The 11,761-nt window shown below is 37.9% G+C and overlaps 2 protein-coding genes across 4 annotated transcripts; one reads left to right on the plus strand and one right to left on the minus strand.

Annotated features, from left to right (window-relative positions):
* Positions 1-1,890: 1,890 nt before the first annotated feature.
* Positions 1,891-5,835, minus strand: LOC126614695 (uncharacterized). 3 transcript variants are annotated; one of them, XR_007620487.1, is made up of 3 exons: positions 5,695-5,835; positions 3,649-5,565; positions 1,891-2,988 (listed from the first exon to the last, which is right to left on the minus strand). XR_007620487.1 is itself a non-coding variant. In XM_050282352.1 (2 exons), exon 2 carries the CDS (start codon positions 5,097-5,099, stop codon positions 3,756-3,758), a length of 1,344 nt encoding a protein of 447 aa, XP_050138309.1. In that variant the 5' UTR covers positions 5,100-5,565; positions 5,695-5,835; the 3' UTR covers positions 3,390-3,755. The 3 variants fall into 3 exon arrangements, 1 of the variants encoding a protein (XP_050138309.1); XR_007620486.1 differs by having other exon boundaries at positions 1,891-3,012; XM_050282352.1 differs by lacking the exon at positions 1,891-2,988 and having other exon boundaries at positions 3,390-5,565.
* A 4,794-nt stretch (positions 5,836-10,629) lies between these two features.
* On the plus strand, positions 10,630-11,538 carry LOC126614700 (protein TIC 20-v, chloroplastic-like). The gene has a single exon (XM_050282357.1). The coding sequence runs from the start codon at positions 10,645-10,647 to the stop codon at positions 11,386-11,388; it is 744 nt and encodes a 247-aa protein (XP_050138314.1). The 5' UTR covers positions 10,630-10,644; the 3' UTR covers positions 11,389-11,538.
* Positions 11,539-11,761: the final 223 nt, after the last annotated feature.

An 11,761-nucleotide genomic window follows, 5' to 3' on the forward strand; every position in this document is an offset into this window, starting at 1 on the left:
TCTTCCACAACGCGCCCCCAAAGGCCGAATAGGACGTAAATCTACGACCTCAATAAAGGAATAGGGTCCTACACGGATCCTCATGTGAGGATGACCTCATCATGTCCGTTCATCTATCATTTTGTGATTATAAATTATTTTAAATTTTTTATTTAAAACTGAACACAAACAGTATATAACGAAAACTAGTCGGTATAATGAACGAACACGATAAAGTGATCTCTAAGATCCTCACAAAGAGGATCCGAAAAGAGCTAAATATAGTCTCGTTCAGAATTATAGCCTTGCAAAAAAATATTTTTAAATGAACAATATCAGACCCTACTCTTATATCATCTTCAACCAAAGGGGCTAAGAGTACCCCCCACAATAATTTATTAGTTTTAAGTTTTATACTTTAAATTTATCGATTAATTTAATTAAACTACCTTTAGATGTTTTTAAATCAAGTCGTTAAATTTGAATTAATTATTGTCTAATTGCCATATTAAATCACATGGAAAATCTAGAAATAATTCATGCAATTATGTATCAAAGTAATGCATGCACATGAGTAATTAATGTTAAATGAATATGATATAATGGATTAGAAAAACCTAGAAAATACGGTCGAGGCAAGTGTTGGACACTTTGTCCTTAAGACAAGTTTACGCCCCACTACGGTTTTCATGGTTGGTCGGCGCATGTGTCCCAAGATACAACAATCACGTCCTTGTAATAGTAGCACTCCAAATCACAAGGCTCCATGAACCACAATTATGTTGAAAACTCTCTCATATAGAATCAATGAGACTCTCTAATATTTAGTGCACTCTATATATGATTATGTAAACAATGAAAAGTTATTTTGTGATTATAGGGGGCTTCCCTATTTATAGAATGTGAGATACCTCTTTGGAAAGCATGTGACTATTCATGAAGAGTCAAAAGTTGCAAATCTTCATTTGAGTAGACATATCCTTCTACCAAAAGGCTCCACTTCTAATTTCCAATCAATTAATAAATTTAATTTAATAATATTATTATTAAATCTTCCAACAATTATTGCATTTGAGGAGTTGTGCCCCAAAAAAAATGTTAAGAGGGGCTATGTTTGGCTAGCCTGATGCCCCTTTGGGCAAATAATGGTCTGATAGGCTCCACAAAATTATAGCCTAGCCATTGGTTGGAGAAAATCAGGTCATTTTTTTGGCTTTTAGACCTTGAGCCCTCTCTATTGGAGATGGCCTAAGAGAAGGAGAGGTTGGACCACACATGGGCCAATCATAACTCGAGTTTGAACTTGACACAAATGTTATACGTCCTCAATATCATATGTTAGTTGAATTTAAAATATCTCACTTACAAGTAAAAATGAATACTACTAAACCTTCGTACTAGTTGTTGGCCTCATTTAGTTATTGAGACAAACACACTTGTAACCAAAGTTAGTGATTGATTCATAAAATCTTTATTATTGCACCCAAAAAATCCAGTGAGGACCTAAGTTGAGAACCTTAACTTGAAAATTACATGTGGGATCCAGTTTGTAATATTTCATAATTTGAATCAACTATTTTTAGGGTCAGTTTGGGAAGAGCAACTTACTTGGCATGGACTATGACATCATGTACCAATGATACAACATCATGTGGATAGAAACTTACACGTGCCGTTATACCATTGGCACAGGACATCACGATAATAGTGTACTTGTATTATGTAAGTCATCCAATTTAGAGTAATTTTTTAAGAGTCAAAATACTTGAGAAGAGATTACATAAAGAAACGCATTGAAAGTGTTTTTTCCACAGAGTGATTCTAGCCCTCTTAAGAACACTCTCAAATGAGCTGAATCACACTTCAGAGTAACCTTTTAAAGGACATAAATTATCAAATGCACACCATATGTAAATAAATAGGTACGGAATATACGACCCTTGTAGTTTGTCTATTTTGAGGAGAGCAACTTATATAGATTGGCTACACCACCACAGTAGCGTCCCAGTTCAATCACAAAATGTCATGTATCAATCTAGTTACGACATTGTGTTATTAGGCCGAGCGCTACCGTGATGTTGTACCAAGTCCATCTAAATCATTTTCCTATTTTCAGGGACTATCAAAGATTGTTCACACAAATCATTCAAATCGAAAATGAAGTACTTGTTAAATTCGAATAAATAGACGGACATTGTGCACTTCATAAACCCAACGAAGACGTTCCACAATCCTCAAACCAACAAACGATGCAGTGAGGCACACCATTAGCTTCACGTCTCGTCCATTTCCGCTGGAAATCCTCAAATACGTGCTGCTTATGTGATTGTCAACAAGAGACGATAGAGTTCCCAAGCACCCGTAATTATTTCACCGTGCAAGCATGTAATAAGGTTGGAGAACCCCAAACTTGCAGCAAGATTCAAGCCTTCAATAGCAGCACCTCCTCTGAAAATACCTAACTCATCTCGAATCACTACTCCGAAGCCAGCGCTTTACAAAGAACACCAAGCACCATCAGAATTCACCTTAACAAAATTCCATCAGCAGGGCACCAAAACTCATTGGTAGCATTAATATGTGGAGCCTCATGTCTCAAGAAAGCCGATGGCTGCACAGTCCTATAAACCTCAAACGCCTCTCCGATTATCTAAATTACTCTCTTTGGCTCTAGCAGCACATCATTGTACAAAAACGCACACCTTGCTTTTCAAATCTCCCACAAGTAATGCTAGCTAGCGAATGAAAAGTGTCCAGCTGCTCTCCCTTTGCCCATCTCGAATTTTTTTCAAAACCAAGAGTGGTAACTTCATTATTTTTCATCCTGTAATTCATAGTACCAAAGTCCATGCACACTGGACATAGGCCATTTGAGGTGATATGCCAGCTAGAAATATTCTCTCATAAGGAACTCGAGGAAGGGCTTTAATCTTCCATAAATCTTCCAAACTGTGGAGTTGTTAATAAGTACAATAGCAGTGTCACCGAATGTGGCCTTCAGCTACAATCCTTTATAATTTGCATGACGATGGTCTTTTTCAGCTCAAATTTTTGAAAAAAAAAAAACATAAACAAGAAGAGTGCGGTATTTTACACTACAATGTCAAGGTACCAAACAAAGTAGAAAAACTTCTAGTAAGTCATCTAAACATTCCCACCATTTGACAGCAGTATGTAACACGTTGATTCCATCAGAAATCTCCAAATAGTTACTTGTAACTAGACCATGAAAGAAATCAACGTAAAACTGCAACTTATACTGAATTACAATGTACGAGAAATAAGAGCTAAGCCTATGATCTTCTATGGATTTTCTTGACCAAGAGGTAAAGACCAAAAGAATCAGACCACAACCAAAAAGGATGCTGAAAGAGCTATACTTTATGTGAGGACGGCATCATTCACCTTCATTTCCATAACTCAAATTAACAAGTTTTTATTGAGACGGTAACATGATTAGCAACAATGACAGTTTGAAGACTAAACCATATCAATATATAACACCTACTACATGCCTTAAACAAGTAGAACAATACAAAACTAACTTACATCTTTACAGGACCGCATCCTACATCCACAAAAATCTCCGTTATTCAAAAACTAAACTCGATAGATAGGGGTTTTAGTATTTTTCCATAAAACTAAACAAAAGGGCAAGGGAGATCTCACAAGGTTAGAGTGCTTCAAAGGTCTTCTTGCAGAGTGTTGACTAAGCACGGGATGTCTCTCATGATCCAGTTAGTGCACACACAGACAGCACTTGCACTCTGAAGCTATTAGTGCCTTCCCAAATCAATATGGTCTCTTCCTAGCCCAAGTGAGGAAGGCTCTAAGGAAGCTTCTGACCTCCTCAAATCTATTTCCAGTTCCTTCTGTCTCAGTTGCAGTACCCTTCTCTCGTTCTCTAATTTCATTCTCTCATTCTCTAGTCTCAACCTCTCCAGTTCCCTGTCTTTCTTGCTACAATATCTTAGCCATTTATACCTCTGCTTCTCAATCTCCAAAGCTTCAGCCTGGAAGCTGACTCTTTGCTCTTGGAGTTGCTGCTTCTGTTTCTTGATCCAATCTCTTCGCTCCCATAAAGACTTCGTTGGGTCTTGAAAAATCTCACCCATTTCAACTTGAAAACTATCGAGAAGAACATATTGCGGCCACAAATGGCCATCTTCTTCCCTAGCCCTCTTCATCTCACCCATTTTTCTCATTCTCTCCCTATCGTTATTGGCATCATTATCATCTTCATTGTCTAATTCATCATCCTCACTATCATGGTTTTCTTCAGCTTCTTCTTCTGCGGATCCATTATCGTCTTTCGAGCACCTCCCAAGAGGTAGAGAATAACCATGGTGATCGAGATCTTGGCAGTCAGGTGTCCTCTGTCCATTATGATAAGCACACATTTCTTTATAAAACAAGTGTTTTGAGCTCAGTATCTTCCTAACGTCATCCTTCAACTTGGCAGAGAGGTGGGGCATTGCATCCATAAGAGCAGGATTCTCTACCACTCTACAACTAGTTCCTCTCCCGAGAATATCGTTCAACCTCTTGTACCTTTTGTTCAAGTCATTAAACTTGTCTTCACACTGCTGAGGAGAGACATGACAACCTTTACTAATCATTAGTTTTGACACAGTCTTCCACTTACCCTTCTTCTGTAATATCCCAGATTTCCTCTTAAGCCCCTCACCGCCTTCAACCGAACCATCATCACCCACGCAAGCAACAACATCTATAAGAAGCCTGACCACATTATCTGTCCACTTCATTCGCTGCCACGGACATCCCTTTTTGCCCTTGGCACCCTCAATGCTCTCATCATCTGTATAATTTTGTTCATCTTCATCACTTAAGTTGTAACCGTTATTGGCATTAAAGGAAGCAACAACCTTCCCTTTGCCAATAATCGAACCAACTTTTGGGATTGACCCTTTCACTTCCACAAGCCCAATGGGATGGCGATCGCCTGCAACGCCCCCCATCACATTCATGTGATGTTGTTGATGTCCTAACAATTGATGACCCAACTGCATCTCTTGGCGTCTAGGAACCGGCGATTCAAGGTCTAGTATCCCCCCACTAGGACCAGACAAAAACCCACCTCCCAACTCTGAACCATCCATCTTGCCACACTCAATCACAATGCCCTAATATCCAATTTAGTTTTTAACAAAAAGCAAGAGAAAATCGGAAACTCAAAGTATGATCCTGAAAATCAACTCAAACTCCATATGCAGACAGTTGGCATATCTCAGCTGTCGACTAAGAACAATTAGGAAACAAAAAATTCCCATAACCAAGTCTGATGCAACTTGTTGGTTTACCAGAGAGGCTTTTTCATCTACTAGCACCGAAAACAATGGAAAGGTTTTAACACTCACAGTTTCTTTCGCACTCCTCCATTTTCTCACCAACCAAACAGATGGTATCTCGAGATTCCCATAATGCCCAATAGACCAACTAATGGCTATCACTCAATGCCTATTCAGGGATATATCTCGACACCCAAAACTTGTGACTGAATGTAAACCGAACCCTGAAACTCCAAAAAGATCCAATCTTGATGTTTACCAAGTTGTGGAAATTTTCCTAGAAAGTTGAACAAGGAGTTATAACACTAATTGATCCAAAGTCCAAACATGAAGAGTAAATTAATCCAAATTCCAAATATAGACTCCATATCAAAGAAAAAGCATAGATTTTTGGAAGCATATATACCTTTTCAAGATCGAACACGAGGACTTGTACCAATCAGTGAAGAAAGCTTGAACTGAGGTTTGAGAGAGGTTTCAGCGACGAGTTAAAAGTGGTGACCAGTTTTAAACTGTTTTGAGTTTGAATCGAACGAGTTAAAAGTAGAATGTACGAAGAACTCACCGCCGTTTATTACATTGACTGTCTGTAGCAGAGTCAAATGCAATGAACAGTGGTGGTTGGTAGTACGATGTTATCCTATTGGTTTCTTAAGACGGATCCTTTTCCAATGGATACTAGCATCCGTGATCTCATCCATTCATCGTATATCGTACAGTTATAAATTATTTTAAAATTAAATATAAATAGTACATAACGAAAATTGATCGCATAATATACGATGAACGAATGAGATCACAGAATCCTTAGGATCCTTAGGAAAATAATCCGACAAGGATCCTTGACATCACCGTAAGTTTCGAAAAAATAAAAATAGGAAAAATAAAATAAAATGTGCGGGCTTGAGGCAGATCGAGGCGAGGATGTTGAAATCTTTTTTGGGTAAATGCTACAAGACAAAATTTACGAAAGTGTCAATTTGCAAACATAGACCAAGCGAGTAAAGTTTTTTTTTTTTTTTTTTTTTTTTTAATTCTTGTGATTGTGTTTAGATTTGACTTTTTCCAATACGATTGCGGATTAAGGAAGGAATGCATGATGGTCGAGGTTTCTCCGTGCCTTGAGCACAACAATTTTGAACGAGCGTAAAGTGTGTTGTTCATGTGGAAGTGAAGTATATTTGTCTCTAACGGATGTGAAGCATGTTGTCTTTGACGGACGTGAAGATTGTTGTCTTTGGCGAATGTGATATGGATTTGGGGATGATGTAATCACTGAATTGATGAGAAATCACATCAACCTAGACAAACAGATGAATGAATCGAAATGATAAGTAATCAATTTACAATGCTCATATTGCAAGCTGTTGGGCACCTTTTTGCCGAGTTGGGTATGGACCACGATAGAAACTGTCTACCCTCCTAGTTGGTTTTTGGCCCGAGTCTTAAAATACTTTGAAAGAACTAGCACGTTTTAAGAATTATTCCAGTTGAATCAATGACTCCAATTTAGCAATGATTGCATGATTATGTAAATTGTAACTTGCCTAAATGAAGCGTGGCGTGAAAGCTAAAAGTTCAATGTTTTAGTGAGAGAGAGAGAGAGACTATGCGTGCATGCATGGTTAAAAGATAGCTAATCTAGGATTTCTAATTCTTTGGCAGTTTTACAGAGACTAAGGAAGCTTATGGGGAAATCCAAAATGAAAGGAAAGCTTATCCTTAAAAGAACTAAGGTTTCCTGCACATAGAGAAAGTTTGCTCTGCTTGGTGCATTCTTGCCCTTGTCCTAGTTGTCATCATTCCTCCTCCTTGTTGCGTTATTTTTCATTTTATTGGTGTAGGGATCCTTTCCGGTTTCACCTAGGGAATCCCTTAGTTTCCTTATTTCTTCCTATTTTGGCTAATTCTTCTCTTCTTCTTCCATGGGCACATCTATAGCATTTGTCTTTGGTGTAACATTGAAGAATGTTACTAGCCTTGTGACGACTGGGTTGAACACACTACCCATAGTGTTTTCTTCCAGCATTAGTACACAGACTCTATCTTTGGCAACGCTCCTCCTTGTTTTCCTTTCTTGTTTTTCTATGTAATCTTGGAAGGGAAGTGTTCCTTTTCTCTCTATTAATGAGGCGCGCAGCTCTATATTTGAACGTGATCTTGTAGGCGGTCCAGTTTTGGGCTTGGTTGTTTCATAAATGTCCTATTTGGTTTGTAAGGTAAAGAGAAAACTTGGTTTGTTCTCTCTTAAACTTTCCCACGTGAAGCCAAAGATTATGGGTTGGACTTTTGGTGCTCCAAGCATCCCAATGTCTTCCACAACCCTCGTTCCACGTAAGGCCAGTAAACTTCCACAACCATCCACACTACGATCCACTTGGTAAGCCTCAAGATGTGGCTTGGGCCCACTTTAACATGTAGCGTGGTTGGCGTGATTTATTTACAACGTTAGCATTGTAATAGGGTTTGGTGTGATAAACATGTATGAATATGCACGGGTTTAGCGTGATTATACAAATGTCCAATTTATATATTATCTGTTTTTTGCATGAATTTAAGCTTGGGTTGTTACACTTCTATAGTTGGGCTTTGAGATATGATTGGACTTGTAGGTGATTTTTGAAACCTTGACACAAGCATTTAAAGAGAAAAAAACTAAATGGCGATAAATTAAAGTGCAATCAAATTTTTTTGTTAAATGATAGATTCAATTTTTTTTGTCAAACGATAGATTTGTTAGATTAGAGAGCCGACGGGGTTTGAAACCATGCTATGATGCAAGGACAACGCTCCTCTCCATCACTGTGGTAGAGGATCACTTGCTAAAGTGCAATCAATTTAAATGGTAAAAAATAATTAATTGATTTGTAAGAAAGAAAAACAAATTTATTGTCGCACTCAAAGAATTCCACGTATATGTATTTCTTTTGTTGAACAAATTACTTCCATTAAAAAATAAACAAATAAAAAAAAAAAAAAAAACTAGTACAAGGAAGAGAGAGACCAAAAGACATCCAACAACAGGAAAAAAGAAAAAACAATAAAAAGGCCCTAAAAGAGATAGCTAAACAACAACAGATAGAGTAAAAAACTCAAGCAAAATGAGAGCTCCAACCCAAGATACAACGAGAGACACACACATACTTAGGCCCCTAGGCAGCAAGAACAAACAACAAAAAAAACTCTAACCTTAAGCAGTATAAGCCTACGCGCCATCACCAACACATCCTTGAAAGAAGTCAAACTTCTAACTGGGAAAGTAAACACCGAATTCAAATCCCTTTCACGAACCCCTTCAAATATACACAAAGAAAGTACCATATGGATAGAAGTGAGGTTAAGGGAGTATGTAAAATACCTTTACTATGGTTGAACTGCAGAACACATGGCCTCGATGGGGGAGAGAAAGTGAGAGAGGGAAGTGGATTTAATATCCAATTTTGAATCAGTGACCGCATATCCGAGCACATTATGGGGTGATGATGGAATATCATGGCTAATAAAGAGGGATGAAAGAAAAGCAAATAACAAAAAGAAGTAAAAGCAAGCGAAAAACGCCGGATGAAGGGCATGGCTCAGAAGATAATTGAGACCAAGCTCAAAGAAAACTGAGATAAAACTAAAAAAAAAAAAATCGAAATAAAAGAGGGGAGAAGACTGGAAAGAGGGGGTGGCATGTTGTAAAAGGGAATGGACAGAGGAGTTGGGAAGGAAAAAAGAGGGAAAGGGCAGAGGACATGGGAGTGAAGGAGGAAAATAGAAGGGTATAGCCAGCCCCCCAGGGAGGGGGGTGAGAGGGGGGCGAGGATTGCCACTGGCACCCAAGCCAAAGGATAAGGCCGGCGGCGAACAGTTTCCTGGGTTTATGTTCAATAAGGACTAAACGCAATCTAAATTGGAAGAGTTTCACTTCAAAACCAGAACAAACTAGTTAGATTTTGACAAAAAAATTCTAAGGAAACCAAAGCAATGTCGAACGGTTTTTTCGTGTGGATTGGGCATATTCACAAAAAAAAAAAAAAAAAAAAGTCAAAAGTTTTTGCCACTTAGAATTACGGGTGGATTTTTTTGCCAAATTGCCAACTGTACCATATCGATAATGGCACGGTATTGTACTGAAACTAAATTTTGTGGTACGGTATTGGTATTCAATACCATTACTGATGGTATTAATGTATCATACAGAAAATATATTTTATATAATATATATAATATTTTAATAATAAAAATGGTATTCAACTTCAATTCTTGTTCTAAATGCTACTAATAAGTTCAATGCCTCCATTTTTTATTTGGTTTGAAAATTTAATTTCTATTTGAATTTTAAACTTAACTTCTATTTGATTTGGTTTGTAACTTCTATTTGGATTGTAATATTAATTTCCATCATGAATCTTAATGCGTCATTTGACTTATTATACATGTATGAATTGTGAATAATGAATGATTGATGAATTTAGGCTACCTTATATGAGATAGAGGCACAAAAATGGTCTTACCCTTGAATTGGTTGAAAAATAAAATAAAATGTTGGCCAAGAAAAGTGGCTCAAAACAAAATGACAATTACCATTACCATACCATACCAATCGAACTACTTGACATATCGAAATTTGGTATACTGAAAGTTTGGTGCAGTAGTGATAATAGATTTTGTCAAACCAAAAATTTGGTACGGTAATTGGCATAGAGGTTTTGGTACTGTAATCATACCGAACCCATCCCTAATTAGAATAACAAAATCCCTTAACTTGTTATATGTTTTAATTTTCTAATACGTCAAACCATCTTAAAATCCAATATTTCCTTGACAATTTATTTCCTTTTCAATCCGAGGCTCCGATAACAAGAGCTTGACATTTTGCATACACTTTTGCACTCTTATCACTTGAATGAGGGAAGGAGATTTGAACATGGGATATAAGAAATCAAACGACGCCAAAATGTCTCCCACTAAACTCATATTTGTTTGGTTAATATTTTAGTCAAAATTGAAGCTTTAGACCCTAACTTTGATTGAAATAGAACTGTAGTCTTTGAATTAAAATTAGTCCATCCCAACTTATGCCCTTTATTTGCCCTTTGAACGTTTTATTTCGGATGAAAGTTCTAACAATGTTACAGCAAAAAGACCATTATTTCACATTATTAGAATCCTTCATTTTGGATGAAAATTCTAATAATATTACGACAGAATGACTATTATTCCACATTACTACAAATTCAAGAACAAATACACATAAATTTTTAGTTGAGGACGAAAGTCCAAAGACCAGTCTCTCCAATCCCCTCTTAATACGACATGTCATTTCTTGTTCGTTTCTGTCTTCCAAGGAGAGGAGATATTCTTTTGGGCCATGACCCAATCTCCCAGGCATCTTTCTCTTCTCCTCTTTCCATTCCACCCAAAAACCCAAACCTTTCATTTCATTTGCTCCGAAGAGATGGCTATGTCCAGCCTTCTCTCTCCCACCACCCCTCTCACCGTCACCCTCTCTCACTCCAAACCCCTCCTCCGCCTCCACTCCCCCTTCCTCTTCTCTCTAAACCACCATCACTCCATCCTCACTAAACACACCAACAAAATCAAACCCAGAAGACCACTCACCACAACCCAATCCAAAGGCACCGACGACTCCGTCGACGCCCCCGACCGCCTCATCTCCGCCGTCTGCTACTTCTACCCCTTCTTCGACGGCATCCAGTACGGAAAATACGTGATTACCCAGTTCACCGCCATCCAAACTCTCATCCAGCCGTTGATTCCAGCCATCAGGGTCTTCAAGAGCTTCCCCTTCAATGGGTTTTTGGTATTTTTAACCCTTTACTTTGGGGTGGTTAGAAACTCAAATTTTAGCAGATATGTGAGGTTCAATACCATGCAAGTGATTGTGCTTGATGTGCTGCTGATTTTTCCGGATTTGTTGGAGAGGAGCTTTAACCCGAAAGACGGGTTGGGATTGGATGTTCTGATGAGCTTGGATAGTACTGTATTTCTCTTCCTTTTGGTGTGTTTGGTTTATGGGTCTGCTTCTTGCGTTTTGGGTCAGGTGCCCAGATTGCCCATTGTAGCTGAAGCTGCTGAGAGGCAAGTTCCTTAGAGCTTTTTTTTCTTTCTTTTTTGGTAGCTACTTGATTATGTTTTAGCCAAAAGAAGAAAGAAGTTCATATAGTAGAATTTGTTGTTGTAATTGGCATTATATTTATATGTGTTGAATTATATTGAAATTGTGGTATTTACTTTTTTGTTAGTTCGAGCCACATTCTAATTTATCTTATCTAAACTACGGCAAGGAGATAAAGAGTTTGCGGGGTTTGTAGCTTAGTTGGTTAAGAGCATTTACTTTGCACACGAGATCACGTGTTCGAATTTGGGTGTAGATGAGCACACTGTTGTAGTCAGCTTAGCTACACCGAGGTTTGTATTAGAACCTTAGTATGAATAATGATGTGGTATTTTCTTATGGGGAAGGT

This window comes from Malus sylvestris, chromosome 3 (genome assembly GCF_916048215.2).
Source record: "Malus sylvestris chromosome 3, drMalSylv7.2, whole genome shotgun sequence".
Classification (NCBI taxonomy): domain Eukaryota; kingdom Viridiplantae; phylum Streptophyta; class Magnoliopsida; order Rosales; family Rosaceae; genus Malus; species Malus sylvestris.

Coding starts and splice junctions, on each gene's coding strand:
- LOC126614695 (XM_050282352.1), bottom strand. CDS start 5,099: ATGGATGGTTCAGAGTTGGGAGGTGGGTTTTTGTCTGGTCCTAGTGGG.
- LOC126614700 (XM_050282357.1), top strand. CDS start 10,645: ATGACCCAATCTCCCAGGCATCTTTCTCTTCTCCTCTTTCCATTCCAC.